This window comes from Pleurodeles waltl, chromosome 11, assembly GCF_031143425.1.
Source record: "Pleurodeles waltl isolate 20211129_DDA chromosome 11, aPleWal1.hap1.20221129, whole genome shotgun sequence".
Lineage (NCBI taxonomy): Eukaryota > Metazoa > Chordata > Amphibia > Caudata > Salamandridae > Pleurodeles > Pleurodeles waltl.
Genome location: NC_090450.1, coordinates 927,325,453 through 927,350,550, shown reverse-complemented (window position 1 = coordinate 927,350,550; position 25,098 = coordinate 927,325,453). Strand labels below are relative to the sequence as shown.

General features: G+C 43.1%; 1 protein-coding gene across 3 annotated transcripts in view; it reads right to left on the bottom strand.

Moving 5' to 3' along the window:
* Positions 1 to 5,072: 5,072 nt before the first annotated feature.
* The window catches only part of KMT5A (lysine methyltransferase 5A), a 34,909-nt gene continuing 14,883 nt past the window's right edge, over positions 5,073 to 25,098 (bottom strand). For all 3 annotated transcript variants that reach the window (XM_069215000.1, XM_069214999.1, XM_069214998.1), the window contains exons 3-8: positions 23,770 to 23,926; positions 15,104 to 15,308; positions 13,423 to 13,531; positions 13,117 to 13,176; positions 10,297 to 10,487; positions 5,073 to 6,242 (exon numbers count right to left, since the gene is read on the bottom strand). In XM_069215000.1, coding sequence (XP_069071101.1) covers positions 6,032 to 6,242; positions 10,297 to 10,487; positions 13,117 to 13,176; positions 13,423 to 13,531; positions 15,104 to 15,308; positions 23,770 to 23,926 — 933 coding nt within the window. In that variant the 3' untranslated portion in view covers positions 5,073 to 6,031. The remainder of the gene's footprint in view (positions 6,243 to 10,296; positions 10,488 to 13,116; positions 13,177 to 13,422; positions 13,532 to 15,103; positions 15,309 to 23,769; positions 23,927 to 25,098) is intronic.

Sequence of the window (25,098 nt, the reverse complement as noted above, 5' to 3'; positions counted from 1 at the left end):
CCCACGCCTTTGATCCTCTCGAGGTCAAAGCAGGTTTTGAGGGTTTACCTCCATTGGTGTTTGTCTTGGACCTGTGTGGCTCCTTTGGCTTCACTCTGCCCTCTAGCATCAATGATTTGTGCCATTGGTGGTTTCTTCAAGTCTGAGGTCTTTTGCCTGACTGTTTCTCAGCTCTGAAGAGTTACCTTTAGTTTATGTTTCCTCCTGGCTACTTTCCAGTGGCTCTTGCCGATCTCTTTGAGCCTGAACTTAGGCTCTTTCCAGGGTGTCTTTGCCATCGCTTGACAGGACCAGGTCTTTTAGGGATTTTCGTTGTGGCGATCCCATCGCATACTGTGCCCATCTCTGTTTTTGCCTTGCCCTGATGGATTTGAACAAGAACTCTGCGCATGCTACACAGTCCTCGGTCCTTTGGTATTTGGGGAGGCAGAGATTGCAGACCCCATATGTCTTTTTCTGGGCGTATCTGTGGAGTCACTTGGGAAAGAACCTAAAGCGGGTATGCCCCTTTCTCATTCTCCGACCATGTGGTTTTCTTAAGTCGGCCCTCTCACCTCTGTGTTTCACTGTGGTTTATAGTGTATTCTTGGTGCTCTCCTATTCCTCTCAGTCACCATCAATCCTCTTCCCCCAACTGAGATTCTCAGTGGAAAAAAAACGGTTTCTTCCTGCAATTCCTTCTTGCTCGACTCTGGAGCTCTCCTTTAGGCTTCCACAGCCAACAGCAGAAATAAAGACTCTGAAGATGGCAACTGCATTGATGGCTTTCCGGGCCATACGTCTGATGTCACTAGCAGGTATTTAAACCCAAATGGTCAACGATGCCCACACCAAAATAAAAATTAAAAAAAAAAAAAAAAAAAAAAAAAAAAAAAAAAAAAAAACACTTTTAGTAGACTTTGTCAGACCCAACCACTTGATGGCAGAATAACAAACCATGTGAATCCAGAAAATATTCATGCTGCAAAACAGAAGGATTTCCAGGAGGCTTGACTCCAGTGTGTTCAGAGCAAGGCCTCAATAGAGGAGAGTTCAGCATTAGAGACCACTATATGGTGCGCCACCTACTCCAGCTTCAATGTAAAGACTGGTGCTGCAACCAGCGTCTGCACCAAAGGTGGTGCAGAACCCGAAGTGGGTTTCAGAAGCAGAGTATGCAAAGGGCAAACCCACCAGTGGAAGTATGACTGGAGACACCAGTTGGTCCTTGGATCCCAAAGGAGGGCCAGAGAATGCATGTAGCATGATGAAAGAAAAAAATAAAAATACACCAGCATGAACTCCCTTAAAGCCTTGCTGCAATGTGGCTGATAGGCTTGGAAATCAGGATCAGCAGGACCAGGCTCAGAACCTGCTCCTCAGTAGTTCAGGCGCTACAATGATGCAATCACACCTTCTCTGGAGACTGAGTAGCTATAAGGGGTTGACTCCCATTTGGATTTCTTATGCTTCTTCTTGGACTTACCAAAAGACTTGTGCTGAATGAAGCTCTGTTGCGGGAACAACTTAAGGAGCAGGAATGGGATGTGAAGGGCAGGACTGCTGTTTCTGTTTTTCAGGATGAGGACGTTTCTAGGCCAGTCTTATCCTTTGTACATCCTTGGCTGCTGCTTCAGGAAGAATGACAGCTGGTACTGAGATCTCAGACTAAGTTGTGTGCCCATGCTATAGGTGCTCCAGTTGAAGCCAGCCTCAGCACTTCCTACTGTGAGAAACATGATCTTACACAAAGGCCATGTCTCGACAGCAGCCAGAGAAAGACTTGGATTGTGGTTGGTCACTGCTGGAGACTCTGCCAGGTCACCAGCACCATGCATCAGGGCAGGAAAATATCCGATGGCAAACAATACAGATTTCAATTTGAAAACTCTGCTCCCTTCTAATACACATCCTCTTATGTTGGGGCCTTAGGAAACAGACTGAGATGGGCACAGGCGACCCCTATAGAGTGTACAGGAGTCGCAAGTGGAGACTACATGAGTGAGGCGGCCACAGAAAACAAGGTGAGGGGGCCAAGAAGGACACCCCATTCGAGGGGAGGTCAGGTGGCATGTGGTTTAAAGGTCACAGGAAACCCAGGGAGGGTAGTGTGGAGTGTGAGATGAGTAAAGGGAGGGGGAATTAAGCCATATCCGTCACGTGTCTACAAAGGGCACAGGAACAGGAGTAAGGAGCATCAGGCATCTCAGGTCAGCAGTTCAAACTCAAATATACAAATGCCAGTCTTTAAAAGTACATACCCAGTACAGCAAAGTCTTATTCGCCACCCTCCTCTGGACACACTCATCTCCTGAACAGAGAGCTTCCTTAGGGAAGGCAACACACAAGGTTAGGTATCTGGACAAGTTTTTCTTTCTTTCTAACGATTATCTTCTCCACATAGACCACCATGGCAGGTTACAAAAGTAATTTATAAAGGTACGCATGTAAAGTGAGGAGGCACAGGCAAGTCTTTTAGAAGATTTTTTTCTAAACACAGGAGCCCATGACCAGCTGAAGTCTTTCCTCATGGATGTCCAGAGTTAACTGCCGTAGTCAACAAGGACTCCATGAAGGGAAATCTGCTGGAGAGGGAGTCAGAACAAACACAAAAGGAATGGGAGTGATAAACAGTTAATGCTAAGCAGAACACGCAATGTATTCTAAATATATTGGTACATCACCTTTTAACAAAATAAACAAGAGCAAGCAGGAATACGTTTAGAAAAATGAATCAATTTACACATTCTTAAAGCATTTAGGCACAGACATTACGTTCATTCCTAGCAGCGCATGAACCTGTTGGAGTGCTAAATAGGAGAGACAGCAACAGTGTCAGTACCTGGGATAAAGCGATTAGGTGATGCATTGTCAGCAACACTCACTGATGGATGACGAAAAGAACAAGGGGCAATATTGAATGGCAGCCTGATAATGTGCAATACAGTGCCAGAGCTCGATGGTACTGAATCTTGTGACCGAAGCCACCATGAGCTATAAAGTGTATGGTCATCATTAACAACATCACAAATATTCCTGTTTTAGCAGCAAACATTTTCTGCACAGGAGTGAGTTTGACCAGACATCATCTGCCCTACTAACCCTTCCCAGAAGTATAGACCCCTAGGACAATTTTGCCACTTGCACTGGGCCTTTAAAGTTGTTTTTCCCTTTTCTGTCTGTTGTGGGTTTTGAGGAGGATCCAGTCTCCCACACTAAGGTAGATTTCTTTGATGCTTTTCATCAAATGTTGCCTTAGCAGAAGACAGTTTTGCGGTCACTCTGTTGGCAGTAGCTGCTACTGAATGCTGTAAAATGTTATTGGACTTATTGTTTGACTGTAAGATCCAATCTGGGCACACCCTGCATCTCAGGTCTCTTATGCAGCAGCTTAAATGGAGAAACACCAGTGGTACTATGCGAGGTCACCAGATGAGACCAAACGTATAGCCTAAAAAAAGAAAAAAATTCAACATCTTGTCCAGTTGTTAGGGCAGTTTGGACACAATCCTTGTGGAATCTATTCATCTCAACTAAGCCATTCGAGGTGGAAGTGTATAGTCCAGCTTGTAAATGTTTGGTGTAATGAGAGTTAAGCAAACTTGCCATCTGTAGAGGTAAAATAGGTACCATTATCGGTAACAAGTTCTTTAGGTGCACCTTGACGTTCCAAAAATCTTCCGTAAGAATTTAACAGCATCAGTGTTGGGCACTAGCCTGGCGTCAAAATACACCCATTTTGGTAATCCACCAACAACAGCATGTACGCCTTGTGCACAGAAAGAAGTGCTAAGGGGCCAGAAAAGTCAAGTGCAACTTTCGTCTAATCATCGAACCATGAACAAATGAACCATGTGAATAGGCATTTCTTTAGTCTTGCAATGGTTGTTCGATAGCAAACAGGCCCGCCTTTTAAAGCTTTTAATTTCTAAATACCGGAGCCCACGACTAGCTGGGGTCTTTCCTCATTGAGATCCAGAGTCAACTGCCATAGCAGTCGACAAGAACTCCAAAAAGAACTCTGTGGAAGCATGGAATGAGAGTCAAACAATTAAAACTTTGCAGAACATGCCATGTATTATAAACGTACTGGTACAAGCGACCCGGACACAAAGCTTAAAGGTGTGTCCACACATTATGCCAAGTCAAAAACGTGATTTAAGTCTTGTGGGATGGTACTCACCTACACACTTTGTGGTAATCCCCCATCTGGGAAGCAGTGCTCCAAGGAGGGCAGGTGGTACGACATCTCAAGACAAGCATTTGCATCATTTTAACACTATTGACCAAGTAGTACAGCCAGATATTACATAAAAGCATACTGGAAGAGAGAGGGAGGAAAAAAAACAAAAAACGCAAGAATGATCCAAAGACTAGTCTGGGGCTCTGTATAAGTGAGGCAGTGGAGAGGTAAGGTTCGGTCCATGGACATGCCCTCGCCATATGATGAAGTGTGGTGTGGGAACGAGTGCATTTTTCTCTGTAGGATATCACATACCATTATCTGTCTTGTCGCACTTAACGGTCTGAAAACTCCAAGGGCAGCAGGGCAGCTGTGCTTGCTCTGGTGAAAGTAAAGACTATTCTGAAAAAGCATTTGGCTCACCTATGTGGAATCGCCTCAGAGAGGTTTTCCACCCAGGAAGTAAAACTGCCTTTGAACAAATAACTACAATAGATTTAGACAGAGAACTTGAACCAGAAATAAGGAGTAAGAGCTGTTACATGTTAATATGAATGAAATCTCTAAGATCTAAGCAAGACCACACCTGTGCCCAAGCCCTCCGACCACCCCCCACCCGAAAATCACATCTCATCTGCCAGTCGACAGCCCAAGACTCCTGAAAGGTCACTTTCTGAGCCATGCATTTCCCTCCTATTTACCTTACACCACTACTAACTAACCCACCCCTCCCCCCCCCGTGAACACAAGTCTCTCCTATCACCTGCTGCAAAAGAACTCCTGTTACACAGCCACGAGTAATCCATTTTATGCAACTACTTCATGAAACCACGCAATTTATACACATGCATAGCTTTTTAAGTACTTCCACGTCATTCAGAAATTGAAAAAGAAACATTCTGACTCTTGCTTCCATGTTAATAAATATTTATTTTTTTTACATTTTTTTTTTTTTTTTTACTTTCTGACCCATTTTAAAAACAATTCCAACTCACTCTTCTTGCTCACAAATATTGTAGAACCAAGGCATCGTGATTTGGACATTCCACGTTTTACATTGCAGCATTCTAAAACAGTACACTGGAGAGAAGTATTTGTTTTTCTTTTTTGAGGAAACCAAGGCAAGCTTGAAACTTTCCATCATAATTTATAGTATACTGCTGAATCCAGATACTTGGGGGTTGGGTAGAGGAGAGGAAGATTGGTTTTACTTCTAGCACCCAGGCCACATTGAACAAGTAAATTCCACAAAATCCTTCAACTTCCTTTTGTATGAAGTGTTCTTCCTGCTTGAGTGGAATCCACCGATGTACCCAATAAGAAGACTTTTCCAATTTCACTGGATGTTCAGCTATCTCCAAAACCGGATATTCAAGATACTAGATGGACGATGCCCAGCCATTAATATACTTCCTGGTATTTTGGCTTAACATACATGATCTTTCATTCCGTTGCATCCACTAAGTCACTGAGGTTACCTTGAACTTCCAGAGTACATCATTAGAGATGCAGAACAATGTCATGAAAGGAAGTGAAATGTAGGATGTATGCGGCTATTCCGTTAAGGTCAACAAATAACATTGTCTGAGGCGAGGTAAACGAAACCATCTAAAAATCCTGCATAATAATTCATTGCATGCTTTGGAAGCACCGACTTTTACACAAAATGTACAAAAATTGAACAATATAAAAAAAGTTTTGGTAATCTAAGGCTGCTTGCCCTGAAACTGATCGTAACCAGCTTTAAATTCTAATGGTTACAGAGTAAAAAGGCAAATTTTAAAACCACCCAAAACAGTTTCCTAGGATAATGGTAAAATCATTAACAGCAACTCTTCAAGTGTTAAGTCCAGGAAAAAAAAGGGCAAATTACTTTTTCAACCATGGATGTGCTTCAATGGAGGCCTTGCTACGATCACCATAATCGTACAACAGTTCTTCGCCTGCCTGAATATCCCTTGAGGCAATTAAGATAAGATGAGGCACCGTGTTAATGTCATGAAGTTTCGTGTGACAGTTACCAGCTTTGCTGTGATTTATCAATCTTCCCAGTCTATTGGTTTCTCGAGTAGCGTCAACACTGAAAAGAAAGAAAAAAAAAATGCAGAGGTACACATTATAGACTGCAAAGTAAAACAAGGAAACGTACTCAGTTTAGTCTAGCCTAACAACCAACAACAATCCAAACTGCCTGAAGGTGGTTACAAGCAGCCCCAACCCAATTACCCTCCCCCATCCACTGGACAGTATTCACATTCAGTACTTATGTTATTTACCTGTAACAATTATTTGCATTATGGGGTGTTGTAGAGTGACATGCTGTGCAATCTCCTGCTATTTTATGCTGGATTCCAAGTACTGAAACATATTTTTCCACCAAAAGGCATCTTTTTGGTATCCGTTGAATGATTCATTATTACCGCACCTATTACCGCACCTGAAACCCACAAGATACAGGACCACAGAGCCCTGATCTCCCGTCACTAAAAGGCATACCTAAAACAAAGACCTTAAGATAGGCTATGATAAGTCCATTTCACACACTGCCAATGAGAAGAAACTACATACCCTGCATTACTTCTTTTAAATTCTATATGTGCTTTATAACAATCTCCACATAAAAACATCATGTTTTGCTTAGGAGTGTTTATTCCACTGCCTCCTAGACACAGATTTGGAAAGGTTTGAAAAACAAAGAAAACACCACTTAAATTCACACAAAAACACTGAGAACAGGATAGCCTATCTATAATCTCGTCAATAGTCCAAAGATTTTGTGAATACAATCATTAAAGCCACGCCTTGCAAGCTAGGGGGAAATATACTCGGTGTAGAAATACATTTGGCTGTTTTGCTGGAGTTCTAAACAAATAGTGCGGGATGTGAGGTCTATCTCCAAAGAAAGCAAAGGCCTCTGAAGTATCTTTGGAACTTCTGACACTGCTGGTGGAATTAGTACACTGGGTAAAGCAACCCCAAGTAATGACCCATAGGTCTGTTCTAATACAGAATCTTCCTTCTCACCAATCGCCCTATAAATAAGATCATGTCTAACAGGAGCAACTGACATCCCTGAAAAATCCAGAGACGATCTATTCATGCATAACATTTTAAGACTACACTGATCTCCGTAGCCTGGGAAACACAATCAGCTGTATTCAAGCTAGATCTCAAGACATACTGTGCTTTGTGCTGGCCATCATGTACTGGCTGCGCAAAGGACTTTTGGAAAACCTCAGGCAAAGCGTATATCATCTCATTCGTTATCTGGTGAGAAACCCACAGGTGAGACCCTAAATAGCCCTCAGAGGAGGACTGGCTACAGAGAAAGGTAAGCACTCAGGAGGTGTCCATTGTGCCCTCCCACCTCTGCATCCAAGATGGCAGAGGTCTGGGACACACTGGAGGAGCTCTGGGAACCTCCCCTGGGAGGTGCTGGTTACCTTTGTCCAGTTTCGCGCCAGAGCAGGGCTGGGGGGGGGATCCCTGAACCAGTGTAGACTGGCTTATGCAAGGAGGGCACCATCTGTGCCCTTCAAAGCATTTCCAGAGGCCAGGAGAGGCTACTCCTCCCAGGCTCTTCACAACTATTTCCAAAGGGAGAGGGTGTAACACCCTCTCAGAGAAAATCCTTTGTTCTGCCTTCCTGGGTCTGGGCTGCCCAGGCGGGCAGAAACCTGCTGGGTTGACAGCTGCAGAGAAAACCCCGGAGAGTTTGTTTGGCAGTACCTGGGCTCTATGCTGGAGCCCCGGGGATGCATGGAATTGTCCCCCCCAATACCACAATTCCATGATCCTAGACATGTTACATGGCCATGTTCGGAGTTACCATTGTGACGCTACATATAGGTATTGACCTATATGTAGTGCACGCGTGTAATGGTGTCCTCGCACTCAAAGTCCGGGAAAATTGCCCTGAACAATGTGGGGGCACCTTGGCTAGTGCCAGGGTGCCCTCACACTAAGTAACTTTGCACCTAACCTTCACTAAGTGAGGGTTAGACATATAGGTGACTTATAAGTTACTTAAGTGCAGTGTGAAATGGCTGTGAAGAAACGTGGACGTTATTTCACTCAGGCTGCAGTGGCAGTCCTGTGTAAGAATTGTCTGAGCTCCCTATGGGTGGCAAAAGAAATGCTGCAGCCCATAGGGATCTCCTGGAACCCCAATACCCTGGGTACCTAGCTATCATATCTAGGGCATTATAAGGGTATTCCAGTGTGCCAATGAGAATTGGTAAAATTAGTCACTAGCCTGCAGTGACAATTTTAAAAGCAGAGAGAGCATAACCACGGAGGTTCTGGTTAGCAGAGCCTCAGTGATACAGTGAGGCACCACACAGGGAACACATACAGGGCACACTTTGAGCACTGGGGTCCTGCCTGGCAGGGTCCCAGTGACACAGGCAAAAACAAACGTACATACAGTGAAAATGGGGGTAACATACCAGGCAATATGGCACTTTCCTACAGTTAGCTACATGAATTGCGGGTTAAATGATAGAAATGTATTCACAGTTATCAGAGGTTGCTGGTAAATTCACAAAAACGGGACTAACTGCCATTGCCACCTACTGAATGCGGTTTCGAAAAAGGTGGTGCTGGGCAAATTACTAGGCTCTCTCAGATATTCCTACTGCCCCCTCCCCCCCCCCAAAAGCATTTTTTTATATTTGGATACAATACTTGGCAACTATGTTTGAGCAGGCAAGTCCCTTTAAATTAAGAAGCGGGTTCAGCAAATGCCCTCTAAACTGGGTGGACTAGCCGTCCCAAACATAGTACATTACTAACTGGCTATTCACCTACAGCATGGATACTCAAAGTACGGCCCGCAGGCCTCATGCGGCCCCTTGAGCAACAGGAGCACTGGGCAGCTGTTTGCTCGGCTCAGCACTAACAATAAAAATAATAGATACACACACAATCATTTATTTCAAACTTAATTGGTGTTACAGAAAGGAAGTAACTAGGGACTCCTGCACTTAACTTTAGAAACGCCTTCATTTTTAAAGACATCTTGCAGCACAAGTGTAAAACTAAGAAAGTCTCTTCAAAATTAAAAAAAAGTGTATTTAATTAACATGCAGAACCTTTTTGCCTTAGTACAATTTATTTTATCAGTGCATTGAGATGCAATCCTTTAAAGGGGATAGTTTTCAAACATACATTTGGAAATGTACATTTTGAAACATTTATTTCCCTTACCCTGAGAACACCACCAATAGTAAATTAAAGCGGCAAGTCACTTGGTATGTGCACTTCATGGGTGGCCTAGGTTCCTATCATACATTAACAACATTATAGTTTATTAAATCAAACATAGAAGGTTTTGTGCAGCGTACACCATGAATCATGTATTTTGAGGTCATCTTAATTGTGGTTATGCAGAAAAGGAAGGGAAAGTGAGACTAAACAATTGTCTAGGATCACACAATTTGGAAAAGTGGGTATGCCGGGATTCATTCCAGGTTTTCTGGTTTCCCATTGTTTATTTCAGCCACTAGATATATATAATTTGCTTCTCCTACACCTACCTTGCCACCCCACTTGACCGCCACTGCCCAGGCGCGTCACAGACCAAACTTTTTGGCCGCTGGGAAAATGTTTGCGAGTACCCATGATCTACAGCATATGGCTGGTTGGAGACTTGCTACTCTTGACTTTTTGTATGTGTCATCTTTAAATAATCGTAGGAGTCCAATATCACTATTCATAGTCCCGTAATTTTTAATCAAAGGTGTGAGTTGCATTTTACTTTCTTGCTTCCAGAGGAACACAAGCACTGTTTGTCTACACATAATGCTCACTAACCAAAGATCAAAGTGTATTCCATCTTAGCAACAATAACACACCGGTGGAGGGGGGGGGGAAATGGAGGGGGGGAGGGAGGAGAATACAGGTGGGTCAAGGGAGATTAAAGAGTGTAACTAACATACCAGACACTGGATCAAGACAAGTTATCCCTAAACGGTTGCTCGAACATTGAATCAACTGAACGAGACTGGAGATAAACGAAGTTGAGCAAGTTCCACTTATCCATCAATTCAATCTGAATCTTTATCGTTATGCAAGAGGAAAAAAAAATTCAAGTCAAACCAGGCTAAAGAGAATGTTACAAGACTGACACTCACCAGTAGGTTTTACTCCGGTATTGAAAGTAGTACATGTAGCAGCCTGTAGAGGAGTCCTGCGCATAGAGTGCTTCTCGTTTCTTTGCGTCCGTAATCTCGATGAGATCACCATGATATTCAACAACAAATTCCCCTCGATTAAAGTCTCTCGTGGCAAACACTCCCCTGCCTTTACCATCAATAAAATCGATCTGTTTCGGCAGGAAAAATAAAAACACCTTTTTTCAATCAAGAGCTCACCAGATATCTCAAATGCAACACAAGGAAACCTGCCAAATACTCTTTTATTCCCACTAAGAATCGGTTGAACAGCACAAAAAAAAAAAAAAAAAGTTTGAAAGTAAAACCACAATATACAATACTAATTTAAAACACTACCACTCCTTCAATAGCTTTGGTGAAACTAAGAGGCGCTTGATTGTGTTCTAGACATTTGTTTAGCTTGCTTTTATTATGGGAGTATTACAAATGTCAGTGTTGTGCACCCACCTCATTTTGAATGCAGAGTCCAGATAACAGAAATAATGCAAAGGGCTGAGAAAAATGAAATTTGGATGTGTCATTTTTAATAACCTCACAAATGTACAGATTCTGCCACAGGGCAAAGTAGTGACTTGCCTCAAAAAAATAAGTAATTATATATTTAAAAAAAAAAAAAAAAAAAAAAAAAAACACACACACACACACACACACACACACAACACTGGCCCTGTGATAAAGGAAGAATTAGAAGCCCCATTTTGGGTATCAAAAAGGTAGCCAGAAGACCAAATTGCATCATAAACATCTGTAAGGGGGAGGTCTTCTTAAGACCTCATTTTTTATAGACTAGCTGCTACCTACTCCTCAATAGGTTTATTATTATACAAGTTAAATATAGATTCCCTGGGAAAGGACTAAAATTTAGGAATGCAAGCTTTAGGAAGATGTGAAAGTTATATAAAGATGGTACTAAAAGGTATGTCAAGTTTGGTGACCGAGGTAGTAAAAATTAGGCTATCAAAGAAAGACCAGGCAAGATAAAAGTAAAGAAACAACAAGGCTAGGTAGTAATATTCGGGGTATGAGTAGAAACTGTAGTAAGACTAAACAAAAAAAACAAAAAAAAAAAAATCAGAAATGGGAACGGCATAGCATGTATGCCTGCGCTTAAAGTTGTATTTTCCATAGCAAAGGAGCAGCAAATGATGGCTAAATTACATCTGTTCCTCTTGTTTAATATGCCTCCTTTTACTTGCTTTGGTTAAGGGAAACATATTAGCAGACTTTCCTTGTTAAGATCAGAAGAGAAGTGAAGAAAAATTCTAGCACTGGAAAATACAAGTTCTCTTCGGATGCCATAATTATTACTCCTTTAAATTAGGTTAAATGATTCTTCAAAGGTTGTTTTCCTTTAATGCAAATTCATGCTAACAAACATACGTAATAAGGCAAAGCAGCAGTTCTTTCAAGCGGCGGTCTGAATTTTGAAGCAACCCCAGACACTAAAAAGAATTTTAAAGCCAAGTGTCTTAAAGGACAGCTTACTCAGATACAGTTTTAAAAAAATATTTAAATAAACTGCTCTGCAATTCTTTTCCGGTTATGAAATGATTATTCCATTAAACTCAGTGTGAGCAGGAAACCTCCAATCTGTGTTCTAGGAGTTAGGTCTGAAACAGCTTGCTGTTGGCTCCTTACACAAGTTGTTTAATACATTTGTGAGCAATCAGAATGTATAAACATCAGGCAAGTTTAAAATAAATAAAATAAGAGTCCGCGTTTTGTACCAAGCCCCCACGTTTTTTAAATAGTAATGATGCCACAGAAATGGAGTCATTTCCTGCAGAACAGGCTGGGGGAAAATGCTCACCAAACGAGCATGAATATTGATCTTGGGGTGCTGTTGAGCTGCGGACTACTGTGTATGTTGGAATGCGACACAGCTGCCTTCCTCTCAGATTGGGGTTCACCAGATGTGCAGAGACCTGTGCCGAAAACCTTTGGCATATGATCCTGGGAAGCTGTGAACAAAGAAGGAGCTGCGCATCCCCGGGGCAGTGGTGTGTAGTATTTGAGCGTTCAAACCATCCAGTCTAAGCTAGAAGAACTCTCGTTGGCAAAACCGAGACAAAGCCATACTCGAAATGATCATTTTCTTACTGTACTTTTGCAGGTCAAACACTTAAAAATGAAGAATAAATCAAGTTTCAAATTTAAAAACTGAAGTGAAAAACAGAATAAGAAAACTAAACACTAAAATGTAACATCGGTACATCACACACAGAGACAACTGTTTCACTGTGCCACGGATTGGTGTTTCAAGTCACAATGCACCTGCAAGGAAGGGTCTTCTGCTGTCACCCAATGCGGTCATTCTGTTTTCCCCCGCTATGATTAAATGTCAGTTTAAAGTGACAGAAAGTAAATACAATGGCCACGACCCCACAAGCCATCCACATCCTGCATTTCCCACTTCCTCACTGACCTAAAAAAAAAAAATTAAGCAGTCACTGAAGGAGACTGCTCATCAGAAACCAGCAAGATTTCACTGGTGAGCAATGCGCTTGTGGTCCTGAGCAGGTGCATTCCTGCAGCTGCTCATGGCTTTAAATAACCCGACAGCTTCAAATTGCTGAAAAAATAAGCAAGGTGCTAAACTTTGCAACTTTTCAGTCTCTAAATTAATGGCCCATAATTGTATGACGTCATGGGTTAGTCACCAAACTCCTAGCCCTCACCAGACACGGGTCTGCAAAGACCAAGCAGGCCTGTCACAATCTTACCATGAAAATAAATATATAGATTAATAAGATATCTAAAACTAGGGGTGTATCTTACCTTCATGCCTTCTTCTTTCCCACTTTTAATTAATTCATCTATTCTTAGCTTTTCTTCAGACTGGAAAAAAATAAAAATAACTGTTATATTTACAGTAAACACAGTCAAGCGTCAAAGTTGCTAGTACGTTGCAAAGAATCAGTTAGACAGCGTTTAAGAAACAAAAGTGCACCCAACGTGTGCAGTAGGCGAAGCTGAGGTTTCATAATGTCTTCGCTGATTTTTACATCCATGAGGGCTCACAATTCATGCCAATTGGTTGGTAAAGGTTTTGATGCACAGCACGATTCGGAGCTGGGCAAATACCTGTAATTCCGCTTTGCTCTTTCTGCCACTTCTTCTGACCGGGAAGTAATCTGTAACCTTTCGATTCTGAGAATGTCTTCCTTGAACCCTGGAGGATGAAACTGGAAGCCTGGGGAGAATAAGGGAGAACAAGGTATGGAGGCAGTTATACAACAAGGGAAGAGCAAAACGAAGGTGAGTCTATAAAAACCTGGCTTGTGATGTGAAGCAGATTATGATCATTCTAGGGATTAAACACTGTCCCCAGTAGGCGCTCTTCACTTTTCTATCACTTATACCCGGCAAAGTAATGTGTGTGACTAGTCCGCTGCAGTCGAGATGGATACAAACCTGCTTTTTAAACGGCTCACAAAACCGTATCCTTGATATGGCCCATGCAACAAAGTGATTCAACTTGGAAGCAGGTTCCTGGCACCCTTTTGGGGTGCACTAGTGATAGGGCGTTGTTGGGTGTGGAATGTCATGTGGGAGATGCTGTTGTGCAGAAGCACGAGGTGATCTGCGGCGGGAACAAGCTTTATCTTTAAGATTAGCCAGTCTCCAATATTTAAGACTGCCATTACGTATAGCCTGCACTCAGTTATTAAGAAACAAGACAATTCCTTGACGTAAAGCAGTTATCTATGAGTCACGTAGCGGATCAAACCACCTGCAGATACACCTAGTTTTGTTTGCACCTTGAACAGGGAGGGAATTAAAATTTGCTTTAAAACTAATCTGAACTTTTTATTTTGCCAAGCTGTGTTTCGATGGGCTACAGTTTCCCTTCCATTTATCTTCCTTTAACTCTAGGGCTGCTCCGGGATGCTCTACTGAGGACAGACTCCGTCTGGATTTCTGTGCTGGCAGTTTGGTTTGGAACACACTAAAGGCCGAGTTTAATTGTAGTTTAACTGAGCTCGATACTCATTCATGACTGACAAAATTACTAGAAGGTTTGCATCCTCTTCGCCTTGCCCAGTGGTGAAAGTTAGGTGTTCATTCAATAACTACCTTGAACAAGGAATGTAAAATAAAGTACCCATCAGCAAAGGGGACATGCCATCGTGCTAGGATGCCCGGACTTCTCTGTATCTCTATGATGCAGTCCATGGAGTATTACCAAGGCTCCCTGTATCCAGGGCATTTCCGCAAGTTGCTATGTTTTGATCAGTACCATCCAAAACGTGGAATCTGTTCCCTCTCACAGATTGTAGGCAAGATCCCATGTGTATTTATTTTACCCTACTACGTTTTATTCCCAGCAAACACGTAGACACATGATTGCAACAACACGAGGTGGGGATCCTGCTATGCACGACACTGGCCACTAACCACTTCGTTGATGGTCAACATTCGTGACACACCCTTCCAACAATAGCACAATAAATTATTTCAAACTGCACACGTTCATATCCTAGATGTATCTTTGCCCTGATACACAATTAATCACAGCCATCAATGCCAGAACAACAGAACCAATCTGGTCAACGTCCACACTTTCAAAGCTTCTATCCGCGTACCCACACTGCAACTTAACACTTTTCCAAACAAGTACTGGCATGCAGTCCCTACTCTCCATAAGCGGATGCACTAGTGCCACCTCGGAGGTATGAAGCAAAGCACAGCGCAGCACCCCTTAAACTAACTGAAATATAGCAGGTAATTGACATATTCCAAAGCCAGAGCACAATTCACTTACTTCCTCCTTGCGGTTGATGCAGGTTTTGCTTTGATGGAAGTAGGAGGTACTGCACTTATTTTAACAGCTGGTGGTAATGCCACATCCGCTTGTTTTTCCGTCGAGGTTTCTTTTTGGCCATTGTGCATGGGCTCTGAGGAATTACATCCTGCTTTATCTATGGATTTCATTGCAAGTTCAGCTGCGTTACTGGCATTTCTTTTTTCTGTGGTAAAAAATAAAAATAAAAAATACATAAATAAAACTTGAAGTGTCTTATTTGACATACTAATTTTAATCTTATACTTATTTTTAAGATGGACGCCATCAGATGCCTCAGAACATCACTGAAGTACAAAGAACAAAGGAGCAATGAGATTTTTCTCTGTGGAGATACTTGCCACTTTATAGCCAAATTCAACTCTTCAGACCTGCACAGTAATATTGCATAAGCAATTACCTTTGTGAAAGGAGACCGCGTATATTTCTTTCAACACCTCCCTTAAAGCCTACAAAAAGCACCTGGGTGACTTTCCTGTAAGGCAGTGGTCTTCAAACTGGGGGACAGGCCCAAAATTATCCCGGGGGTGGGGGTAGGAGAGGCATTATGCAGGTAACACTGTTTTTTTTTTTTTTTTTGCAGCAACACATTTATTGCATTTTAAAAAGGTAACAGAACTTAACTTCAAAGTTTAAATAAGTCTAGACATATTTAAACACTGCCACCTTAATAGAATAATTGTGAAAAAATCTGAAGGGGGGGGGGGGGGCGATGATTCCACCTCCTACCACCCCACTGTGGGTTGGGAGTGGGGGTGGAGGGGGCGCAGGGAACTTGGCATTAAAAAGTTAGAAAAACATTGCTTTAAAGGCTAATTCCATGCCTACTACTCTACCCAAACACATCACCAAGCAATCCAAGCAGCAAGGTAGAGGAAGGGATAGGCAAAGTCACTTAACCGCAGAAGGAACAGCAAAGGCACATACATACAAGTGCATTCCTGCCAAGGAAGATGCTCAGGTTGCCTGTCAGGAGCTAACTGTGAACCACAATTGCAGTTTAGGAAGAAACATCTAGGTGACCAGAACTGTACAAACGTCCTTCAGATTCCACAACATTTCAGCCAGTCTACCCCCCCCCGCCCAACCAGGCTTCTTTTCACACCTGCAATGTATATATACACATCAAGTACAGAGGTGTCGGGTACTCCTGCACTGAATGCATCCACACATTTTCTGTGTTAAGCGTGAAGGGATGCTCTTGTAAAGTAACTTCAACACCACCTTAAAGCACCTGAAAAGCAATGAACTGCAAACCATAATCATGTATACAAGCCTAAACAAGTAGTGCATAGTACTCCAAGGACTACGGCCAGGCTGGATTCAGAGGACCCAAGGTACTGCCATGTCACTCAAGCATCAGCTAATACAGACAACCCTCACAGCTGCAGTACGTGTACTGAAGGAAGACCTACTGAACGCTAGTAGGCATAACCTGTTCGTTCGGTGGCATGTGTAGCTGCAGATACACATGTTGTGCATAGTCCGCCGTCTGGTGTTGGGTCGGAGTCTTACAAGTTGTTTTTCTTCGAAGAAGTCTTTTCGAGTCACGAGACCGAGGGACTCCTCCTCCTTTGTTCCATTGCGCATGGGCGTCGACTCCATGTTAGATTGTTTTTTTTCCGCCATCGGGTTCGGACGTGTTCCTTTTCGCTCCGGGTTTCGGGACAGAAAGATAGTCCTAACTTCGGAAAACTACGTCGGTATGGTTTCGTTCGGTATCGGGTTAGAATAGAATCGACACCGAATCGTGAAGAGCTCCGGTAGCCCTTCGGGGTAATTTCGATCCCCCGTCGGGGCCTGGTCGGCCCGACCGCGTGCAAGATGGACACTGATGGAACGGACCCCGTTCCGATTCTGTCCGAAATGCCACAATAAATTTCCATATACAGACCAACATTTGGCGAGCCAGAAGATTACAGATGGCGGCCACGCCGACAGGACAACGAGGGTTCGAGGAACAAGGAGAAGAAGAGGAAGCCTTCTCCATTCATGAATCGGACTAGGACGAATTCGACGTCGAAGAAACCGTGAGTAAGATGTCGAAGCAAGCACCACACAAGAAAACAGACAAGGCCCAGGGGATGCCACTGCCAACAGGCCATGGCTCAACCCATAAAGTAGGTGACCGACCATCGGCACCGAAAAAGGCCGAACCGGTGCCGAGATCGTCCGACTCGGGTCGAGACACAGGCACGCAGCAATCTCAGGACTGAGACACTGCTGCCGAAAAAGATCGACACCGAGACAGCGGAACCGAAGCTGCTCGACGCAGAGACAGCGGCACCGAGGAGGATCGACGGCGAGAAGGCTCGACTCCGAAAAAGAGGAAATTCTCCTCCGAGCCGAAAACAAGCAAAGACACAGTTTCGGTGCCAAAACGACTGGCAACCGAACCGACTGCCAGCTCGTATTCAGAGGAACAATCACTGTCCTCTCAAATGCGCAAGCACAGATTTGAGGAAGAGTTGCAGACCACTGACGTGGACCACACACAAAAGCGGATCTTCATACAAAGTGGGACAGGGAAAATCAGCACCCTTCCCCCAATCAGGAGAAAAAGGAGACTCGAGTTCCAAACACAGGAACAAACACCACAAACAAAAGTGGTTAAAAAGGTAACCCCGCCACCCTCTCCTCCACCTGTAACTCATGTATCACCGGCACAGACTCCGTCACATTCACCGGCTCATACCACCATGAGCCAAGATGACCAAGACGCTTGGGACCTATACGACGCCCCAGTATCAGACAATAGTCCTGAGTCGTACCCTACCAAGCCCTCACCACCTGAGGACAGCACAGCGTATGCACAGGTGTTAGCTAGGGCAGCAGAGTTCCAGAACGTGTCGTTACACGCAGAACCTGTCGAGGAGGACTTCCTTTTCAACACCCTCTCTTCCACCCATAGCACCTACCAAAGCCTGCCTATGCTTCCAGGAATGCTAAGGCACGCAAAGCAGATCTTCAAAGAACCTGTCAAGAGTAGAGCGATAACTGCAAGGGTGGAGAAAAAATATAAAGCACCGCCCACGGACCCTACTTTTATCACCTCACAGCTGCCACCAGATTCAGTCGTGGTAGGGGCAGCTCGCAAGAGAGCCAACTCGCACACATCAGGCAAGGCACCACCTCCGGATAAGGAGAGCCGCAAGTTCGACGCGGCTGGGAAAAGGGTCGCAGTACAAGCTGCAAACCAGTGGCGCATCGCCAACTCTCAGGCGCTCCTAGCACGATATGATAGAGCCCATTGGGACGAGATGCAGCATCTCATCGAGCATCTACCCAAGGAATTTCAGAAACGGGCAAAACAAGTGGTTAAGGAGGGACAAAACATCTCCAATAACCAAATACGCTCCTCTATGGACGCAGCGGACACAGCTGCAAGAACAATAAATACCGCAGTAACCATAAGAAGGCACGCATGGTTGCGCACATCTGGCTTTAAACCGGAAATACAGCAAGCGGTGCTCAATATGCCGTTCAATAAACAACAATTGTTTGGACCCGAAGTCGACACGGCAATTGAGAAATTGAAAAAGGACACTGACACAGCCAAGGCCATGGGCGCACTCTATTCCCCGCAGGGCAGAGGCACTTTCGGCACCTTCCGCAAAACAACCTTCAGAGGGGGGTTTCGGGGTCAAGCCACACAAGCCAGCACCTCACAATCAACACCGGCTACATACCAGGGACAGTACCAAAGGGGAGGCTTTCGGGGCCAGTACAGAGGAGGACAATTCCCTAGAAACTGGGGGAAATTTCAAAGTCCAAAAACCCCTCCAACCAAACAGTGACTCACAAGTCACTCAACCCCTTCACACAACACCAGTGGGGGGAAGACTAAGTCAGTTTTACAAATCTTGGGAGGAGATAACAACAGAGACTTGGGTCTTAGCAATTATCCGACATGGTTATTGCATAGAATTTCTCCAACTCCCTCCAGATGTCCCACCAAAAACACGGAATATGTCAAAACAACATCTAGACCTTCTAGAACTAGAAGTTCAAGCATTACTGCAAAAGGACGCAATAGAATTGGTACCATGTACACAAAAAAACACGGGAGTTTACTCACTGTACTTTTTAATACCAAAAAAGGACGAAACACTGAGACCAATCCTAGATCTCAGAACACTAAACACCTACATCAAATCAGACCACTTTCACATGGTCACGCTACAAGACGTGCTACCACTGCTAAAGCAACAAGACTACATGACAACCTTAGATCTAAAGGACGCGTATTTCCACATACCGATACATCCCTCGCACAGGAAATACCTAAGGTTCGTATTCAAAGGAATACATTACCAATTCAAAGTGTTGCCGTTCGGTATAACAACCGCACCAAGAGTATTTACAAAATGCCTGGCAGTAGTAGCTGCACACATCAGAAGGCAGCAAATACACATATTCCCGTACCTAGACGATTGGCTAATCAAAACCAACTCCCTAACAAAGTGTTCACACCACACGGATTATGTCATACAAACCCTCTACAAACTCGGTTTCTCCATCAACTATACAAAATCTCACATTCTGCCGTGCAAAGCACAGCAATACTTAGGAGCAATAATCAACACAACAAAGGGAATAGCCACTCCAAGTCCACAAAGGGTTCAACATTTTCACAAGGTTATACAAGCCATGTATCCAACACAAAAAATACAGGCAAAGATGGTATTAAAACTCCTAGGCATGATGTCCTCATGCATAGCCATTGTCCCAAACGCAAGACTGCACATGAGGCCCTTACAACAGTGCCTAGCATCACAATGGTCACATGCACAGGGTCACCTTCGAGATCTGGTGTTGATAGACCGCCAAACATACATCTCGCTTCTATGGTGGAACAGTATAAATTTAAACAAAGGGCAGCCTTTCCAAGACCCAGTGCCACAATACGTGATAACAACAGATGCTTCCATGACAGGGTGGGGAGCACACCTCAGTCAACACACCATCCAAGGACAATGGGACGTACATCAAACAAAGCTGCATATAAATCACCTCGAATTGTTAGCAGTATTTCTAGCGTTGAAAGCATTTCAACCCATCATAACCCACAAATACATTCTGGTCAAAACAGACAACAATGTATTATCTAAACAAACAAGGGGGAACACACTCGACACAGCTGTGCCTCCTGGCACAAAAGATATGGCAATGGGCAATTCACAACCACATTCGCCTAATAGCACAATTTATCCCAGGGATCCAAAATCAACTAGCAGACAATCTCTCTCGGGATCACCAACAGGTCCACGAATGGGAGATTCACCCCCACATTCTAAACACTTACTTCAAGATTTGGGGAACACCTCAAATTGACCTATTTGCAACAAAAGAGAACGCAAAATGCCAAAACTTCGCATCCAGGTACCCACAGGCAGTCTCAAGGCATTGCTCTATGGATGTACTGGTCAGGGATATTTGCGTACGCTTTTCCCCCTCTCCCTCTCCTTCCATATCTAGTAAACAAATTGAGTCAAAACAAACTCAAACTCATACTAGTAGCACCAACATGGGCAAGACAACCTTGGTACACAACACTACTAGACCTGTCAGTAGTACCCCATGTCAAGTTACCCAACAGGCCAGATCTGTTAACACAACACAAACAACAGATCAGGCATCCAAACCCAGCATTGCTGAATCTAGCAATCTGGCTCCTGAGATCCTAGAATTCGGACATTTAAACCTCACCCAAGAATGTATGGAAGTCATAAAACAAGCTAGAAGACCATCCACTAGACACTGCTACGCAAGCAAATGGAAAAGATTTGTTTGCTACTGCCATAATAAGCAAGTTCACCCATTACATGCATCTCCAAAGGATATAGTGGGATACTTACTACATTTACAGAAATCAAATCTAGCCTTCTCTTCCATAAAAATACACCTCGCAGCAATATCTGCATACCTGCAGATTACCCATTCAACTTCACTATTTAGGATACCTGTCATTAAAGCGTTTATGGAAGGCCTAAAAAGAATTATACCACCAAGAACACCACCTGTTCCTTCATGGAACCTCAACATCGTCTTAACAAGACTCATGGGCCCACCTTTTGAACCCATGCACTCTTGCGAAATGCAATTCTTAACGTGGAAAGTTGCATTTCTCATTGCCATCACATCTCTAAGAAGAGTAAGTGAAATTCAGGCGTTTACTATACAAGAACCTTTTATTCAAATACACAAAAATAAGGTAGTCCTAAGAACCAATCCTAAATTTTTACCAAAAGTTATTTCACCGTTCCACTTAAATCAAACGGTAGAACTACCAGTGTTCTTCCCACAGCCAGACTCAGTAGCTGAAAGGGCACTACATACATTAGACATCAGAAGAGCCATAATGTACTACATTGACAGAACAAAAGAAATTAGGAAAACAAAACAACTGTTTATTGCATTTCAAAAACCTCATACAGGAAACCCAATATCAAAACAGGGTATAGCCAGATGGATAGTTAAGTGCATCCAAACCTGCTACCTCAAAGCAAAGAGAGAGCTGCCCATTACACCAAGGGCACATTCAACCAGAAAGAAAGGCGCTACCATGGCCTTCCTAGGAAACATTCCAATGAACGAGATATTTAAGGCAGCCACATGGTCTACGCCTCACACATTTACTAAGCACTACTGTGTAGACGTGCTATCCGCAGAACAAGCCACAGTAGGTCAAGCCGTACTAAGAACTTTATTTCAGACTACTTCCACTCCTACAGGCTGAGCCACCGCTTTTGGGGAGATAACTGCTTACTAGTCTATGCACAACATGTGTATCTGCAGCTACACATGCCACCGAACTGAAAATGTCACTTACCCAGTGTACATCTGTTCGTGGCATTAGTCGCTGCAGATTCACATGTGCCCACCCGCCTCCCCGGGAGCCTGTAGCCGTTTGGAAGTTATCTTCAACATTTGTATATTTGTAAATATATTACTTAAACCTTATTTGGTACATACTTATTCATTCCATTGCATTGCATGGGCACTATTACTAACATACACAACTCCTACCTCACCCTCTGCGGGGAAAACAATCTAACATGGAGTCGACGCCCATGCGCAATGGAACAAAGGAGGAGGAGTCCCTTGGTCTCGTGACTCGAAAAGACTTCTTAGAAGAAAAACAACTTGTAACACTCCGACCCAACACCAGACTATGCACAACATGTGAATCTGCAGCGACTAATGCCACGAACAGATGTGCACTGGGTAAGTGACATTTTCATTCAGGTTATGTCACTCTGTGTTTTTAGTTTCATTTGCATATTAGTTAAACTTAGACATCCAAATTTCTCCATCAGAGTCCCCAAAGCCTGAAACACATTCCCATTTGGTACTACCAGTTTGCAAACGTGATGCAACCGGCACCCTCACAGCAGATTTAGATACCAGCTTTGAGCAAAATACCAACACAACATAGCAGTATAACAGGCTAGATCTCACCCCCTCCCACCAAACCACTACCCAAAAGATTAAACTTCCCACATCGAAGGTGGTCTCATTTCAATAAGAAACCCATGGTATCACAACACTTTGGCCAACCCTCCGTTGTGTGCTTAAGAAAAAGGGGTGGGGAGACCCACCACTTAATTGTACAGGACTCTCGGGATCTTGCAAGGGTGAGCAGTGCGCGCTAAATTAATTTAATAAGGGGAAAAAAAAAAAAAAAAGTCTGACTAACTTATCTTTAGTACCAATTAGTAGTTTAATACGCTATTATCTAGATATGAAACTACAGTTTTATTTAAGAAAACTTTTCATGCATGCAGGCTGACAGGTGTAAAATATTGAAGTCAAGCCAGCTCCTCCAGCAGGTAGAATCTTCGAGTCCCAGAGGCATTTTATTAAACTAACACCTTTAAACAAAGTTAAAATACTGGTGCAGGACTGGGGGGGGGGGGGGGGGGAAAAAAAAAAAAAAAAAAAAAAAAAAACACACAACCCCACAAAAATTCACTAAATTGCCAGGAGGTTTCTAAGTATCCTTGTGTGATGTTAGCTCCGCAGAGACGTTTTAAGGCTCGGTCAAAGTGGGTTCCGAGTCAGGGCCCTGGCCCAGTGCCCCAGCCTTTCAGTGGGACCCTGATAGAGATAGCTCAGTTCTGCCCTCATGACCTTGAATAATTCTTAAATAGATTGTTGCAAATAGCATTTTCATTTCGTGTTGGTAATTTGAACCAGTCTTATATACACATTTTGCAAACAAATATTGTGTTTATGTTGCATGCAACATCCAAAATAAATAAAAAATAAAAAATTCCCACAGGATCTCACATGAAAATAACGGAAGGTATCTCAAATTATTTGCAGTAATATTAGTAAGCTGCTGCGGTACAATAATGAAGACAGTATACACACTGAATATTAGACAAACATTTAGAATTTGGATCATTGTACCTGTTCATTGACCCGGCCAAAGAGGGCAAGAAAGAGCTGAAACGATATCATAAATTCAAAGCTGGTCCGAACAGGGCCCCCCAAAATACGTTTGGCTCGGGGCCCTCTAAGTCATTAAGATGTCCCAGCATCTCTATAGACGTGCTGCCCGTCACCCAAATCGAGAATTAAACTATGCTTGTAAACTAAGCAGCTATGCACTTCCAACTTACCTTCTGATTTTCTGTGAGTTTCAATTATTGTTTTCCCTGGACACTTCCCTTCATAGGGTATGGCGGAGTTCTCTTCTTGAAGTGGAGGGCGAACATTTGGAGATTTAGTAGGACTCATGTAGGTGTAGATCTTGGATTGCCCGATAAATACAATGTCCTAGTGCAGAATGAAAAACAAAAAAGTTAAGATGCAATTTAAAATTACAGAAATGTGCACCACCAACTCATATCTGGCTTAGTGGCAACTTTACATGTCTTGCCAGCTCCAGGTTTTCGAGAAAGGGAAAATAATAATAAAATATTAAAAAAAAAAAAAAAAAAAAAGAAAAAAAGAGATATTTTTTATTTAAACTGGACTGTGTGCAAGAGTTATTTTCTTTCTGCCTAGCAGAGCATACATTGCTGCTGATCAACTTCCATATTTGTAAAATAATAATAAATAAATAATAAAAATAAATAATAATAAATCATGGCATGTTTGCTAAAGCCGGACCTACTGGCTTTGAAAATGCTCCTTTAATTTCCATTACCAGCCGTGTGTTCCGCTTCTTTGAGGTCCTTAAGGCACGAATCGATTCACTACCGGATCAAGTCGGGGACAGATCAACCCCCTTTAAATGCAATAAGCTTTTCCATTTTAATGCCAGCCATATGCTGTGTAACTATTTAAAATTAGAAGTCTAGTTTTGTTTTAGGTGCGAGAGCCATTTGAAGGACAAACGAGTAAACATATAGAAGAGATGCGAGGGGACTAAGGTTTTATAAAGCACTGGAGGATATACTGCTAAAGACAAGCCAAAAAATGGAGTTTAACAGTGAGAAGCAGCAGACCCTGGCACAAGCATACAAATGCATTAGGTTTTGGGAAAAGTACAAAACTAAAGACAGAAGAGACACTTATCGAAGCAACGTGGGTTGGAAACAGCTGAAATGAAATGGACTCCTGGCAGTCTGATCACAAATGCGAACGACTGCAACAAGGCGAGCTTCCCTACTGCACATGATGCGACAAAAGCGAACAATAAACAAGACCAAACCCCTTAGTACAGTGGTTCCCAACCTGTGGTCCGAGGACCCCTGGGGGTCCGCAACTGCTTAGAAAATTAAATCATCTTAACAGATTAGGTCCCCAGCTTTAAGTAATGACTCAGTAAGGGGGTCCCCATATTTTAATAATGATTCAGTGGGGGTCCCCAGGTTCCAGAAATGATAAAGTGGGGGTCCACAGAAGTCAAAAAGTTGGGAACCACTGCCTTAGTATAATAAAGAAAAGAAAAAAACCCAATAAGAACAAAGATATTATAAGAACTGGCCTTAGAGAGAGGGGGG